A 17,422-nucleotide genomic window follows, 5' to 3' on the forward strand; every position below is an offset into this window, starting at 1 on the left:
GCAATGCGTGCAGCTCTTTGACGCTGCGCCCGTGGGGACATGCGTCCGCAGTCCCTGCAGTTTGCCTAGTTATGTCTGGGACCCAGGCAGATTAAGCAAAATTGATGTCTGTCGATGACAGACAATTTTCCCATAGTTGCAAAACTTAAAGCCCGGTGGACGAGGCATGTTAAATTAGGAACATAAGAAAATGCCATACTGGGTCAGACCAAGGGTCCATCAAGCCCAGCATCCTATTTCCAACAGTGGCCAATCCAGGCCATAAGAACCTGGCAAGTACCCAAAAACTAAGTCTAGTCTCTAAGTGAACTTAATAGCAGGTAATGGATTTCTCCTCCAAGAACTTATCCAATCCTTTTTTAAACACAGCTATACTAACTGCACTAACCACATCCTCTGGCAACAAATTCCAGAGTTTAATTGTGCGTTGAGTAAAAAAGAACTTTCTCCAAATAGTTTTAAATGTGCCCCATGCTAACTTCATGGAATGCCTAGTCTATTATCCGAAAGAGTAAATAACCGATTCACATCTACCCGTTCTAGACCTCTCATGATTTTAAACATCTCTATCATATCCCTCCTCAGCCGTCTCTTCTCCAAGCTGAAAAGTCCTAACCTCTTTAGTCTTTCCTCATAGGGGAGCTGTTCCATTCCCCTTATCATTTTGGTAGCCCTTCTCTGTACCTTCTCCATCGCAATTATATCTTTTTTGAGATGCGGCAACCAGAATTGTACACAGTATTCAAGGTGTGGTCTCACCATGAAGCGATACAGAGGCATTATGATATTTTCTGTTTTATTCACTATTCCCTTTCTAATAATTCCCAACATTCTGTTTGCTTTTTTGACTGCCGCAGCACACTGAACCGACGATTTCAATGTGTTATCCACTATGACACCTAGATCTCTTTCTTGGGTTGTAGCACCTAATATGGAACCCAACATTGTGTAATTATAGCATGGGTTATTTTTCCCTATATGCATCACCTTGCACTTATCCACATTAAATTTCATCTGCCATTTGGATGCCCAATTTTCCAGTCTCACAAGGTCTTCCTGCAATTTATCACAATCTGCTTGTGATTTAACTACTCTGAACAATTTTGTGTCATCTGCAAGTTTGATTATGTCACTCATGGTATTTCTTTCCAGATCATTTATAAATATATTGAAAAGTAAGAGTCCCAATACAGATCCCTGAGGCACTCCACTGTCCACTCCCTTCCACTGAGAAAATTGTCCATTTAATCCTACTCTCTGTTTCCTGTCTTTTAGCCAGTTTGCAATCCACGAAAGGACATCGCCACCTATCCCATGACTTAACTTTTCCAAGAAGCCTCTCATGAGGAACTTTGTCAAACGCCTTCTGAAAATCCAAGTATACTACATCTACCAGTTCACCTTTATCCACATGTTTATTAACTCCTTCAAAAAAGTGAAGCAGATTTGTAAGGCAAGACTTGCCCTGGGTAAAGCCATGCTGACTTTGTGGTGTTCTGCCAAGTTTTTCATCACTTTTTTCTTCACAAATATATTTTTTCCTCACAGGAGAGAAGAGCTCCGCGTGCAGTCAGTCATGCGGAAAAAAACGGACTCAGGGAGGCAAGGGAACATACAAGAAGGAACACCTCACTAAAAGACTTTGGTGATCTTGGAGAGCTCTGCCACCTAGTGGCACGGAGGACGTACCCAGACAGCATGGCTAATTCAGCTGCTTATCTATGGAAAAAGAAAAATGCACTGTAATGCAAAATTTTATACATTCTAAAAGCAAGCCTAGAATTAATAGTAATTTTTAAAAACTTCCCCCAACCTTTCCCACATTTTCAAGGAGTCTGAAATGAGGTGTGCAGCACAGACGCTCACAGGTGGTGGTGTTTTATAGATTTGGCAGAGTGGGTGGCACAGGAAAGTACTCTGCCTCGTCAGGGGAGAAGAGCTGGAACTGTAATGTGAAGCTAAGCCTCAGTACTGAAGTTATACCCAGCTTGTTTTTCCTCCCCACCCTGACCCAAGCCAAAGATGATCCTTGTGAAGCCGCACTTGAAACAGAGCTGGCCAAAAGTTAGCTCCCTTGCAGCTAAGTGACACAAGAACAATTTTACACACATCAAGAAAGAAAGAAAGAAAAAAAAGCCTCACTGAAAACAGTTTCTCACAATCTGTGGATTATGTTGGGTTTCGTGCTCTTGCATGCATTTGAGGGAATGGCTTTGGAAACATGAGCTCCACCGGCAGGGAGCTATATTGCCATCAAAAGAACTCCTGGTGACCTGCTGGCCAGATTTTTGCAAGAGTGGTTTTCTGCCCATGCCAAAACACCCTAACTCAGAAGCACTGCAACCTAGTTGGCTTGTGTGTCAGATGGGGCTTTACAACCTAAGGCTCAGCTCATACAGTTTTTATAGGCAGAACATCACATGCTAGAAAAGCCAGAACAGGAAAGTATGATTCAGGCCATCATGCACAGCAGCAGGAAGGTACCCTACACAAAGCTTACAGATTTAACATGCTACAGATCAGCCTAGGACTGAAATACCATTTTGCAAACGTCCAATACTGTTACTTAAAGATTGAGCAAAGTAGGAAACCACTGTAGCTTATGCAAGCATGGAATAATCACTCCTAGACAATGCAGGACCTCCTTTTGTCTTGTTTGAGATGGAGAGTGTTGGAATGTTTCCGACATGTGGCTGGGAGCTCAGTTGCACTGAATATACATAGCACCCAATCTCCCACCTCCCATCAAGGGGAAGGCAAACACAGCCCAGAACAATCTTTAAAGCAACGAGACCATAATTCTTCATAAGTCATAGGGAATTCAGCATTAATTTTGTTTTACCTTTCTTCAACAAATATATATGTGTACTGATATTTTCTTTGAACTGTTTTGTTACTTAAGAATTGAACAGATTAATATCTGCTGCAACTTGAACACGCTAGGGAAACCTCAGCTGCTCTCTGCTGCCCCCATTTCAGGAAGTAAAAAAAAAAAAAAAAGCTTGACCTACATTAGGGACTTTATCTGGTCCCTCTCCCTCCCAGGCCACTATGAATTTTGTTCTTCATTAATGATATTGTGCCTATTTTTGGTCCTCTGTTTCTTCCATCATTCAGAAGGTAGAGACCAAAATGGAACTGGATAAGGAGAAAGAATGAAAGTCTTAGCTTTCCATGTTTAAAAATCAAATTAATCAGGCCAAGCCCTGTGTTAGGTGTCGTCCAGTACAAACACATGCCTTGAGAAAGCAAAGGAAGCATCAGCTGGGTTGTTTGTATTGCTCTGCACTGGCCCACAGAAACTGGCTTGGATAATCTGCATCTTAACGCACTGTGCACAATAAAGTCATCTGTCTTTAGGGCCAAATCACACATAATGCAAAGAGCTCCAATGACACTTCATGCAGAAGCCCTTCCTCAAAGGCTGTATTTCTGACAACTAGCCCAATTTGTGCAGAATAAGATTATATTTTTATTCGGGGTCCTTGAGCCAGTTCCATTTTGAGGCTGCTTCTTACATGAAACTCATCCTCTCTGCTAGCCCACCTGGAGCAGGGAATACATATTTGTATTTCTCCCTCTCCACACAGCACTGCAAGGAAAGCACCCCATTTTTCAAGAAAAATGCTCATTGTAAGAAAAGTGTTTTCCAAATCCTTAATGCTTCTCTTCTGCAACTCTAACATTTACCAAAATATATTCTTGTATCTTGCTGCCTGTTTTCACTAGCTGACCTTTAAAATGTGTATCTCAAAGGAAAAAAAAAAGCAACTTCAAATGTTGTTCTCATCCAGGTTGCATTCTGAATAAACAGGCAGAGAGTCGCCAGCCCCATGATAGTGTCCTTGCCATGCACAAGACCTGGGTTCAATTTCTGAGTTCCCCTTTCTGCTACTTGGGCTGGCAGATCCTGGGAATATGGGGATGCAGGAGTCCCAGCTATTGCACAATAGTGACACCTAGTGGCGAGATTCAGGGGGCACATGCACCAGGCTGTTTGTACAAAGGCTGGACTAGACAGGAAGGGGGAGAGAGAGATCTAAAAATGGTGAATCCCAGGTAGCTGAACATGAAGGCTCATGGCACTGTATCAATAGCGAGCAGGAGAAAACTACAGGGCCAATCATTTACATTTTTAAATGAAAAAAAAAAATCCAACTCAAACACAAAAAGGCACAGGTCTGGTCTTAAGAGCTGAGCACCTCACTGTAGCTTCCCCAATACTTTCTAGCATGAGTCCTAGGAAGAGAAGAGATACTTGCTGTGGTTTTCTCTCTTTCCTCGCTGCTTCTTCTTTTCTTTTTCATATGAATCTAAAAATACAAGACAGAACACAGCCAGGATAAGATGCCAAATGAACACATCTCCCTGCTTCTTCCAGGATGGCATGACAGCACGAATACATTTTACTGCACCTAGGCTGCAGGGTACAAGTCAGTCAGCTGGAAGGCCACTGCAGCGCTTCTGACTACAGTAGCAGCGCCCAGGGCTCGAGTTCAGCTTTTAGAAGTCAAACATTTTCATTAATTAAATGTGAATGTAACCTCATGTTTACAGATGTCAAAATAATAGGACCCTAAGGTTTAAAGGAAAAGAATATGACTATTTGCACCCTCTAGGATTTTTATATATCTTCGAAAGCTAAATTAAACCATGTGGCTGGTAGTTGGGCAAGCATGTGCTAAAGAAGAATGCCTGGGGCTAGTTTTCTAAAGCAGTCCTGTATGCTGATAATGTAAAGCCGGCCAGTTGCTTGGCTCCAATGTAGAGAAACCATTTGTTTTTTCCTGTGGACTGATTTTGAAAAACCTGACCTTGACAACGGTGGTCTTTATTAGGTGCATTTCATAATGAATGAAAGTGCCTATTGGTATCAGTTAGTTTTCTGTCTGTCCATAGCCAAACCTTTCTGCCATACTGTATTTCACCAGATCTGCACCAATTTTGGTAAGAGAAACTGGTAAAGAGTTGGGAAACTACAATGGAACCACTTATGATCATAAACTGTATTCGTTTATGTGTGCATATGCACACAGCAGTGCATCTATTAGTCCTCATAGCTCTCACAGAGGCTCCTCCAGGGTGTTTACAACTGCTCTTGTCACAGTACTAGCTGTCCCACTCCAACCCAGGACCAACTGCAGGGCTTGAGCTTATTGGAGGATCAATAAAAATGCTGCAACACAAGGCAGCAATGAAAGGCATCTACTGTGTTACACTGGATGTGTACACATTTCACACTTGTTTTAAAGAGGCTCCCCAATCAAGCTGACACAGAACATTGGATAGCTTGACATGATTAATATGGCTGTATAGTACTGTAATAGTGAAACACCTCAGCTGCAAAAGAAAATTTGACAAATTCTTTTCTCCCAATATTTGAGGCTCCCACCAGGACTATTTGTAGTCCCTTCTGGCTACCTGGCATGCCACATGGGGGGGGGGGGGGGTGCAAATCAAAACCAGTAAAGATCAGCAAGTATTATTAGATACATGCATTCGTTTTTCATGAATTAGACAATTTCGGGGACGTCTATAAATGAACTCAATCTTTTTTTGAAATTTCGGAAAAATTCATAGTTTGTGTTAGAGCGCGTGCTAAATCCCAAACAAAACAATACACGTTACAAAAGAATAAAAAATATAGTGGGCACCAATCAGGCCTATACAGTACGGTGCGCTCACGTGTTTTCAACAGGTGTAAGGGGTAATAGCACATCGAAGACGCACTGCCAACCCCCTGAAAACTAACAGCGCTCATCACATGCAAATGCATGTTGATGAGCCTATTAGTTAGTCGCCCGGGATACTGAAAGTAAAACACGTGGCCAAGCCGCACATTTTACTCTCAGAAATTAACGCCTGCCCTTGGGCGTTAAATTCTGAGCAACATGGAAAAGTGTACAGAAAAGCAGAAAATACTGCTTTTCTGTACACCCCTCTGACTTAATATCCTAGTAATATTAAGTCAGAGGAACCAAAACTTTAAACAAAAAAAAAGTAAAAAATAATCTGCCCGCCAGACAGTGGTTAGCAAAATGGATACTCAATTTTACCAGCGTTCATTTCCTTAACACATGGCCGTGAGCGGGTTCGAAAACCGAAGCCAATAAAATTGAGCGTCTGTTGTCAGACCCACTGACAGCCAACTCTACCGCTAATAAGGAGGCATTAGGGATGCACTATTGTCCTTAGCGCCTACTTATTAGCACACCACCTAATTTAAATACAGAATTGCGCACGCAGGAGAGTTGCCTAGGTATGTGTTGGGCGAGTGGGCGCTCAACATGGAACGCCCGCTCTCCCGCATTTCTTACTGTATCGGCCTGACTGAACTTTATTTCGTATGACCTAAGACAGCTGGAAAAGTTATTACAATTTGTAAGAATATAAGATTGTGCTATGGCACCATGATAGATTAAGCACAAAGATAATCATTTACCTTAGAAGTTCAGAATTTATCGAAACAGTCCGTAAACTCCAACATAATAGGCTGGTCTATAATCCCCAAATGCACATGACTAAAGGCCAATTTAAAAAAAAAAAGCGTCCATTGAATCAATCACTAGATTTCAGTTTATAATCTCCAAATGTACCAGACTCCAGTTGGCAAAAACTAACTGCTTCATAGGAACTATTTAATACAAATTACAGAAAATGTATATCTAACTTCCAACGTGAAGTTCAAAATTCGTATCTTTGCATCTCTATACAATCTCAATAATTCCCCATATCTTTCGGACTGAGTGCCTCAAATGCCTTCTATGCAAACCTGGGCCACTATGCTGTTATTTATTGGATTTCTTTTTCACCTTAGCACGCTAGGCGAGTTTACAATCTCAGCAAACATAAAATTACAGCATTTCTAGATCCACACATCTAAGACCAAAAACGCAACACCAACAAATCAACTCACTAGACAACTGACATACAAATAATCATACCTAACAAATAAAAACTAAAAATATACAGTCTAACAGCATATAAAAAAAAACCCAAAACATTTTCCAGCTTCCATCCCACCCCTCACTATTGAAACATCCTCCCCAATAACCCAAATCCCCAAAAATCCCATACTACATTCAACTACAATCTCACCTTCTCAAATTAAACACCCCCTCTCAAACCTGACCAACACCCCCAGCAAAAACCCCACCCCAAGTAACGCCAATCACCCAACCACCTCTTTAATGCACATCTAACAATCCCCATGCCTAGTCAAACTGAAAAACTACCCCCTACCAGCACATCCAGTAACCTCAGAAAATCCAGCCAGCTCACTATGGTTCTAATCATAAGCTTTCCTAAAGAGTTGTCTTGACCAACTTCCTAAATGTCAAATCTATCATCAACTGTGCTTCTGTTGGAAACTTATTTGATAATCATGGCGTAATGCATCTAAAATACTCATTTTCCAGTAGCTACCAAGTGATTCTCCTTCCTTATGGGATTTGTTAACAAGACCCCCTGAGAAGAATGAAAACTACAAAGAACATATCATTCCAGTTTTTCTAAAAGATAGATAGTCACACCCTGACCCTGAGGAGAAAAACAAAAGGAACAGGATCTGCAATTGAACCCGGCAACTGGTAGTCAATTAAGAGCTTTCAAAAACCGGTGTCATCCTGTCCTGTTGCTTACAGCCCTTAACACGAGCAATGGAGTTTTGCAGTAGCTACAAAGGATGTACAGATTATTTTGGCAATCCCACTAATAAGGCATTGCAAGTCTTTTCTTGATGACACTAAGGCATGGACTATAAAGCAGGTCTCTCAGTTCTAAAGTTCTTAAATCGCCAAATAAGCCTCAGTTGACTAAAACAAGCTTATTCTTTAAATAATTCCACTGGAGATAATTGATCCAACACAGGAAAGTTGAGTACTCTTAAGTCCATTGCACGAGCTGTATTTTCTAAATTTTCAATTTTTTTCAAAGTCTCTCCTTCTGTTTGAATTTGATACTGTTGTATCTCTCATCCATACTCAGCATTTTCTTTTCTTGTTCTTTCACTTTTTCAGTATTATCTTTTAAAGATGTCTCCACCACTGCTTCTGTTAATGAAGTTATAGAGGCATCCAATTTCGCAATCACATTCCAAATGGTGTCCAGAGTTATTATCGTGGGTTTAATAATATTTTTACTGACCTTAGGCTTTGCTCCCTGGTCATGCTGGATTTTCTGGCCAGAGTCCTCAGCAGTTGGTGTGCTAGCTTCGAAGGGGATTTTCACAGCGTTTCCAGCAGACCCTTCCTCTAGGTCCGCCGTTTTTCCCCGCTGCTCACTTCCCTTCTCTGGAAGGAGCTCCGGCTTCTTCATCGCCTCCCGCTGGGCTTCTAGTTCACATACAGCACCCAGGAGTTCCTCCGATATGTCCCCTGGTCTCAACGGACCAGTTCCTGACGGCAACGGCGTTTCTGGCGCCCCGGGGCTTAAAGATATTTCGTCGACCTGGATGGGAGAGATCTGCTCCTGTCCCTGCCTGTCAGCGGTCCTCTCAATGGGCGTAGCAGGGGGAAAGCCTAAACACTCAGAAATGGTTCTTTGTGAAGTTTCTGCGGACGAGGCAACAGGCAGGCTTTTCAGCTTTGCCTTACGTTTCGTGTAAGGCATTCTCCGTTAACAAAGCAGCAGAAATTCAACAAGGCAAATGAAAAAAGGTAAGAGCCGAGCGTTTACCGTGCTCTCAGTGAGTGGCCATTTTGTCTCTCCCGATTTTCTTTTTTTTTTTTTTTTCAGCACTGAAAAGTGCTGTTGTGGATGCTGCAGAGGCAGCTGAAAAAAAAATAGAAAAATATCTGGGAGACTTGAGTACAAGTCCATGCTTGAGCTCAGACAAAAAAAATGGCTGAGGCTCATAAGGCAACTCCTCCACATGCTTAGTAGAGCTTAAAGCTCAACTGGCTAGGAGAGATGACTGTTTGGTGCCATCAGATGACACCACTCACAAATAATGGCTAATTCAGCCTAATTATTCTAATCATTCCTGGCCTATAAATATGTATTGCCTCCGTTTTACCGGAGTTTAGCATTAACAATGTTATTAGACCAGCACTTCTCAACCGGTGTGTCGCGACACACCAGTGTGTTGCCAAGCCCTGGCAGGTGTGTAGCGTGCTCCCGGTCTCTCCTGCTGCTCTTCCTTCCCTGCTGCCGTTGCCACCAGGCTATCAGTACGTTCAAGCTCAGTGGGAACTGCTGCGGGGGTAGAAGAAGCAATGGCACCTGCGGCTGGCCTTTTCTTCTTCCTGCCCCCCCCCCCCCCCGGACCCGGAACAGGAAGTGATTGCGGTGCGCGGGAAGGAGAAAAAGCCGTGCTGCGTGGAAAAATAGCATCGGCGGCAGCAGCAGCATCGGCCCCCGAGCAATCGAAGAAACCGGTAATCGGGAAAGGAGACAGCAGCATGAGCCTCCCGCGGTCGATGGGATTCTTCTTTCTTGGCCTGTGGGAGCTGGAGGAGGAGGCTGCTGCAGCTACCATTTGTGCTCAGGGGGGGGGGGGGGGAAGAGGAAGTGAGTGAGAAAGAGAGAAGCAGCCAGCCAGCCTGTGTGATTGAGAGAAACTGGTCAGAGAGCTGATGTGAGAGAGAAAAAGCATGGAAGAGAGAAATCTGGATATGTGAGAAAGCATGGGCATAAGAAGCCTGGTGTTGTGTGTGTGGGAAAGAAAGCATGGGAGTGAGAAGCCTGATTTTGTGAGAGAGAGCATGGGAGTGGGAAGCCTGTGTGTGTGTGCATACATGAGAGAGAGAGAGAGACTGGTTGGTAAGGTGACTGTGTGTGTGAGAGAAAGACTGGTGTGTGTGAGTGTCAGAGAGAGAGAATGTGATTCAGGGAATGAGAAGCCTGTGCAGGTGGAGAGTGAGCATGGAAATGAGAGAGAGACTTGTGTGTGTGTGTGTGTGTGTGTGTGTGTGTGTAACAGAGAGAAAGTGATTATGGGAATGAGAAGCCTGTGCATGTGAAGAGAGTGAGCATGGGAGTGAGAAACCTGGGTATGTGTGAGACACAGCATGGGATGGAGAAGCCTGTGTATCTGAAAGAGAACATGGGAGTGGGAAGCCTGTGTGTATGCATGAGAGAGGTCAGGTGACTGGTGTGTTTGTGTATGTGAGAAAGAAAGTGATTATGGGAACGAGAAGCCTGTGCATGTGGAGAGAACAAGCATGGGAGTGAGAGACTGGTGAGTGTGTGAGAGACAGAGAAAGTGATTATGAGAGTGAGAAGCCCATATATGTAAGTAGAACACAGGAGTGGGAAGCCTGTGTGGGTATGTGTGTATGGCATGAGAGAAACTGTTCAGGAAGGTGACTGGTGTGTGTGTGAAAGACTGTTTGGGAGATGATTGGTGTGTGAGAAACAGAAACTGGTCATGGGGGCATGATTGGTATGGTGTATGTGTGAGAGACATGGGCACTAAGGAAGAGGACCATGAGTATAGAGCTTAGCTTCTACTGCTGCTTCTGGTATGTGCTACGGCCTGCATGGAAGGGGACTAGGAGAGCTGCTGGAGGGGGTAAGTAAAGGTGGCTTTTAAAGTTTTTTTTTCTTGATTGACTGCAATTTTAATTATTTAATATTATGTGATGTCTGCTTTTTTGAAATGTTTTATTGGTGTTTGGAGAATGTTTAATAGTTTTTATGAGTTTTTAATTGTTGGATGTTATTCTGTTCATAGCTGTTTTGAAACATTTATTCTGCTTATTAGTATAGTTATACAATTATTTCTGTGTTGGGATCTAAAGCTGCTTGGCTAGTTCTGTTTTCCTAATAAGAGGTGTATTGGTTTTTAGGGCCTGATTTAATATTTGTAATGTTGCCTTTTCATAGATAGGGTTGCTCCTGTTTGAGTATATTCTATAATACAGGTGTTACTGTGTGCGGATTAGTTTATGTGCATTACTACAGATCCTGGGAGTATGTTAGGTCGGTTCTGTGTCTGTTACAGAGATGAGATATTTTACTAGCATGTAAGCGTTTGTATCAGTCTTATTTGTTGTGTTTTCTCAAGAGGACATGCATTGGTGGTAAACTGCTGGCTTTTCATAAGTAGGGCTATTGAGCCTGGAAGTAGAAGGAGTTTGAGTTGCTGTTACTGAGATGACACCAGAACACCTTTTTTTGTAGGGTGAGTTGTATGGGGAATGTCATAATTCTGCTTTACATCCATTATTGTGGGTCAGGGGGGTTCCTGTGGATGCAAACTGTACTTTTACATCTAGCCCCGTGACGATCATGGGTCAGTGTGTCATGCATGTGAGAACCATCTGTCAGGTGTGTCCAGACAGAAAAAAGGTTGAGAACCACTGTACTAGACACCAGCGACTAATACCTATAGTACCTGAATGTAATTCTTTTTGAAGTGCCTGATTTCATGGAATATAAATCAAATAAATACATAAATAAATGTCATGAGGCAGGCTGAGAGATTTTGTCATGCCCAATACAAACACCCCTAATGACACAAAGCTGGATGTTGTCAGCATATAACAAAATATCTGATGCCAAAACTCTGGATTTGTCCAAGGGAAACAAACATTAAACAAAAGAAGTGATTAAACAGAAACTTTATGGTATTGTAACCACACAAGGATTAGAACTCACATTCCTCAATGCAACTATCTGCTATATATTTGTTAAAACTGAAGTGTTTCATTTAAATACTGTTTTGAATCTTTGTGCTGGAAAAAAAGGAAAAAAAAAAAACCCCACCCCCACAAAAAGAGCCAACTTATAAAATTCTTATAGCCCACATATTCCATAGCAGTTCACAGCACATACATATATACATAAATTAAATGTTGAAACCTTTTCTCGCAAAAGGCTAGCTCAAAATAATATATTTTTAATGCTTTTTTAAAAGCAGACATTGAAGACACTGTGTGAATGGCTTCAGGTAAGCTGTTCCATAATCTGAGGCCTGCTACTGAGACTGCTCTATTTCTGGTTATCTCAAGTCTGGCAATTTTAACCATTGGTATCTCTTACAGGGTTTTGTCCATTGGGCATAGTAAGCGTGGCAGTTTATAGAGTCTTAATGTAGACATCAACCATGTAGAAGAGGCATTATTTAACAGTCTATGTACTTAGCTATCATCCCATTGGTCCCTGTTCCCAATTTCAGTTTCTTTGCTAAAATGTAAAGTAAAAAGAGACCCATTTAAATGCCTAGATTCATTTATTTGGTCACATATACACATACCTTATCTGTGATTGTTCAAGATGAGTTTTAGAAAAATTAACACAAAATTTAAATACAATAAGAAATCTAAAACAACCTAAAATAGAAAATAAGATGTCAATATTTAAAAACCCAAAAAACAGGGAGTCACGTGGGGCGATGTGCTAGGGCGGACACGTTCTCCCTTAGCTCCGGGTGCTGCGCCTCTGCATCTACCGGCATCGGTTAACGGCTGACCAGAATCTGCGTACCAGTACACTGCCGAGCCTTTGTACATGTCGATTGTTCATTTTATGAACAAAACGTCGCCGGTAATGGCTTCTAGAGGCGGAAAAAAAGAAAAAGACAAGGACAAACAAAAACCCGTAGACCCCAAGATGGCGGCGGGAGTCAGCGAGCCGCGGCTCTCCGGGGGATTACCCTTAACAGTAGAGGTCCTGCAACAAACTCTGGACGCCACTCTAGATGCGAAACTGGCCGGAATCGCCCAGCAGCTTCAAGAGGTAAAGTCGGCGATATCAGATCTTACTCCGCGCATTGATCAGCTGGAAGGGAGAGTAGGAGACACAGAGGATCGGGTGACTAAAATGGAGGGCACCGTCCATTCGCATACTACAGCAGTGCAAACTTGCCAAGAAAAGGTGGAGGATTTGGAGAATCGGCTAAGGCGCGATAATCTCCGCTTTTTGGGCCTCCCGGAGGTACTAGACGAAAAGGGACTCGGGGATTTCCTGGAATCCTGGCTGCCGGGAGCAGTGGGACTTGAAGAACTCAAAGGCAGTTTAAAAATCGAGCGAGCGCACCGCCTAGGGGCCCGTAGGCCGTCTGACACACGCCCTCGGGTAGCCATTGCCAAAATTTTGAACTTGGCGGTTAAACAACGTATCTGGCTTGCTTATAGGAAATGTCAGGAAGTTTTATACCAAGGACAGAAAATAAGGATTACGCAAGATTATTCGGTACTCGTATCGCAACAAAGGAAAAAATTTTCACCTGTATGTTCGAAACTATTTGAAGACAAAATAAAGTTTGCGCTTCAATATCCCGCGATTCTCAAAATCTGGCGTGACGGGAAGCAGCACAGCTTTACGGAACCAGAAGCGGCGCAGAAGTTCTTGCAGGGGAATAATGGCTGATTCTGCCATATATCTATCTGCGGAGGAGCCCTCTAAGGCGGGACATTGCGTTTTGCCTGGACTGAGCCCACACGTTACCAGTTACAGTTCAGAACTTGTTCAGTATATGCCATACTAACTCAGCATTATTACTCAGTTTCAGTTGGATGTTCCTGTTGTTTTTGAATTATCGGAGGAGTAGTTTGGAAGGTACACCTAATCCATCCGCATTGACCTCCAATGGGAGAAAGACAGATTGGGGTGCCATGAAACTCGGGCGGGCACTTACGGACCAATATTTTTTGCCAGACTATTTGAGATGAGGAACCTCCTGAGGCAGTAAAAGGGCTTACTCATTCCTACGGCGCCGGCGAACAGGAGCGACGGTGCAGCAAGGTCAGGCAGTGGAGCCACACATGGAGACATTATTTACCTAACCCACTACCTGTATTTCTATTGCGAGTTTTTTTTTCTTTTTGCTCTTTGAATAGTGTGTAATCACAGACATTAGATTCTTGTGCTTGGCGTACACTCTTCAGTCTACCCCAGATCAGTGTGGGGGTAGATTGTATAACAATCAGGATCCAGAGTTGGATCAGCTGGGGATGGAGGGGGAGGGGGATAAGGGAGGAAGACAAGGGAGGGGGGGGGAGATACAAGGTAGGGTTTGGGAGGGGAGGGAGGGAGGGGCTTGGGGGGAAGTTGGGGACCTGGTGGACAATACTGGCATTTTTTCTGTTACCTGGGAAAGATATGGTTAGGCATGGCACGTCGAATTTTGGTCGCCCTCCTTATGTTAGCTGGAGACTGGGCCCGGGAGGGGCGGGGAGGGAGGGTCAGGCTGGGAGCCCTCCACCCAGCATTCGTGGTAATATCAAGTGTCTAAGTTTAGAACTAACATGCTTTAAAGAATGTTAAATTTAGTTTCATGGAATGTTAATGGGTTGGGTACCCCTGTTAAGAGAAGTAAAGTCCTGACTCGGCTTAGGAGGCTTCATGCTGATGTCATGTGTCTCCAAGAGACTCATCTCACAGCGCTAGAGAGCAGCAAACTCCGACGGGAATGGTCGGCAGATGTGAATATGCAGCAGCTTGCCACCGTAAAGGGGGAGTGGCTATCTTAATCAACAAAGCAGCGACTCTGCAAGTGACACAAACCCTTTCCGACCCTGAAGGCCGTTATATTATCTTATTGGGAGAATGGGACGGTAAACTAGTCACTATCTGTTCGATCTATGCCCCCAATACTTACACACATAAATTTTTTGTAGACTTTGGTAACTTACTTCAGCTCCATGCGCAGGGTACCTTGTATGTTGCAGGAGACTTCAACATTGTGCACGACCCCTTACTAGACAAAAGCACGTCCACACCAGATCCCCCGGGGCAAAGAAAGAGAGGAGTAGCCTACCTCTGTCAACAACTCGACTTACTCGATGTGTGGCGGACGCTACACCCCACGGAGCGGGACTATACTCACATATCTAGGGCCCACGGAAAGCACTCGCGAATTGACTATATTCTTATCTCCCAGAGCGCCTTTTTTGACGTGAGGACAGCAGTTATAGAAGCTCACTCTATCTCGGACCACACCCCTATATCAGTGGAGTTGATTTCACAGCCTCCCGCTCACCGCACACGGATATGGCGCTTCCCTGCCTTTCTAAAAGATGACAGGCGATTCCAGCAGTTCCTTAAGGAAAAATGGAAAGATTATGCTCTTAATAATAGCCAGCATGCTGATGCCCCGCACTTATACTGGGAGGCGGCGAAGGCTGTTATACGAGGGGAGATAATTTCCTATGTTCATACTCGAGCTAAACAAATTAACAAAACGATTTTACAACTCTAAGCCTTATTGAAAGATAGAAAAAACGCCCTGTTGCTTCACAATACTGACAAAGATAGGGAAGCCTATTATAGTGTATTGGGACGGCTTAATACCCTCTTAGACAAACGGGCACGGGCTCTGGACTGGAGGAGACAGCGGGATTTTTTTCGGTTCGGGAACCGACCGGGCTGGTTGCTGGCGAATCTAACCAGAACTCAGCGCCCCCGGTCTTTTGTAGCGAGTTTGACCACGTCGACGGGAGGGACCACGACTAATGAGAAAGAAGTTAGTGAAGTGTTTAGACAATTTTATAGTCTACTTTATTCTTCGGAAACTTCGGGGGCGCAAGCCAAGGAGGCAGTCTTTTTTCAGGACCTCCCTCTCCCGACCCTGAATGCATCCCAACGAGTTTTCTTGAATCGTCCCTTGCAGGAATACGAGATTGAACAGGCTATCAGTGCAGCTAATACTGGAAAATCCCCTGGCCCAGACGGCCTCTCCTATGAGTTCTACAAAATTATGTCACCTTTCATTCTTACTCCACTAACCAAATACTATGAAGCAGGCCTTCTTAATAATTCCTTCCCGCCTACCTTTAATGAAGCTCATGTTATCGTATTACCCAAGCCAGGAAAGGACCCTACCAACCCAGCCTCGTACAGGCCTATATCACTGCTAAATTGTGATTATAAAATTTTAGCCAAGATCCTTGCTGAACGATTGAACGTCTTCCTATCCCGGCTGATTTCTCCGAGCCAAGCTGGCTTTGTTAAAGGCCGCAAACCTAATGCAAATAGGGTTATGACATCCCGGCTCTGGCCATCAGTTTGGACTCGGAGAAGGCATTTGACCGCGTTGAGTGGAATTATTTGTTTTCGGTCCTACAGCGGTTCGGCCTACAGGGAGATTTTTTGAGATATTTGACCCTGCTATATTACAACCCCCTCTCTCGTATTCTTGTCAATGGGTGTCTCTCTGGGGCGGTGACAGTTCAGAGAGGAGTCCGGCAAGGTTGCCCCTTATCTCCCCTACTTTACATTTTATCGCTCGACCCCCTCCTTCGGAAACTTGCGAGTAGTCCCTTGGTAGCTGGGGTGGGAGGACCCAAGCATGTGTTCAAGACAGCAGCCTTTGCCGACGATTTATTAGTTTTTATTACTAAACCCGAGTCCTCCCTACCAACAGTTTTGGACATATTGCACCGTTTTGGTCTTTTTGCGGGCCTGAAAGTCAACTATGAGAAATCAGCAGCGTTAGATGTTACGAATGCTGTGCAAGCCCAATGGGAGGGGAATTTCCCTTTACAATGGGCAGAGGGAGCGCTTACTTACCTAGGGATTTGTGTTCCTGGCCAGAAAGGGAGGCTTTATGGGGCCAATATTAAACCGCTGATGCAGCATACTCTAGATGCGTTGAGGCGGTGGACGTCCCTTCCCTTGTCTCTCACTGGACGCATACAGTTATATAAAATGATGTTAATCCCTAAATGGCTGTACTTGCTGCAGATGACGCCACTCTGGATTACTAAAGCTGATCACAGAACTATTCAGACAGCTCTGCGAGCCTTTCTCTGGGAGGGCAAAAAAGCCCGCATACCTTTATTGGTGTTGATGGGACCTGAGGGGGGAGGGGGTCTGGGATGCCCGAACTTGGAACTCTATAATCTAGCATGTTGCCTACGTCATGTCAGTGACTGGGCTCTGGCTACCTCGTCCTTCACCCCACATGCTTGCCTCCTTGAGTGGCTGCGTACGGCCTTCCTCAACCCCTGGCTTCAGCTCCCCACCTGCCACGTTCCTACCGTTATGCGAGACTTGGACCTAATGACTTCGTGCAGAAAAGGGTGGCTCCTTTTATGTAAACTGTGTAACACTCCGAGCACACCTACACCCTTGCTAACTATTGTAGGAAATGTGTTATTTCCCCCAGGGACTAGAGGAGGGGTCTTTCAAAGATGGAGGGATCTGGGAGTCGTATATATCTCTGATGTCTTGGATGAGATGGGAGGGGGTATTCTACCGTTTCCCACCCTCCGGGACCGATATCAGTTGGAGGCAGTGGACATTTATGCTTACCAGCAGTTGGCACACTTCATTCATAGGTCCCGACCTCTAATAGTGGAAACCTTGAACACTAGGAGAGTTAGGGAGATACTGATTAAGAAGAAGGGGGGTAAACCCTCGATTTCTGGATATTATAGTGCAGTGGGAACTTTAGTGGATAACCGTCCTCTCTATTCCTTGTACCTTCAGTGGCAAGACTGGCCACTATTCTCACTGTCTTATGCCGAATTTGTGA

General features: G+C 44.0%; 1 protein-coding gene across 4 annotated transcripts in view; it reads right to left on the bottom strand.

Annotated features, from left to right (window-relative positions):
- FAM133B (family with sequence similarity 133 member B) overlaps positions 1–17,422 on the bottom strand; it is an 85,068-nt gene that overhangs the window by 10,774 nt on the left and 56,872 nt on the right. For 2 of the 4 annotated variants that reach the window (XM_029588875.1, XM_029588876.1), the window contains exon 10: positions 4,203–4,313. In XM_029588875.1, coding sequence (XP_029444735.1) covers positions 4,203–4,313 — 111 coding nt within the window. The remainder of the gene's footprint in view (positions 1–4,202; positions 4,314–17,422) is intronic. The other 2 variants (XM_029588879.1, XM_029588878.1) reach the window with 2 other exon arrangements.

This window comes from Rhinatrema bivittatum, chromosome 2, assembly GCF_901001135.1.
Source record: "Rhinatrema bivittatum chromosome 2, aRhiBiv1.1, whole genome shotgun sequence".
Taxonomy (NCBI): Eukaryota; Metazoa; Chordata; class Amphibia; order Gymnophiona; family Rhinatrematidae; genus Rhinatrema; species Rhinatrema bivittatum.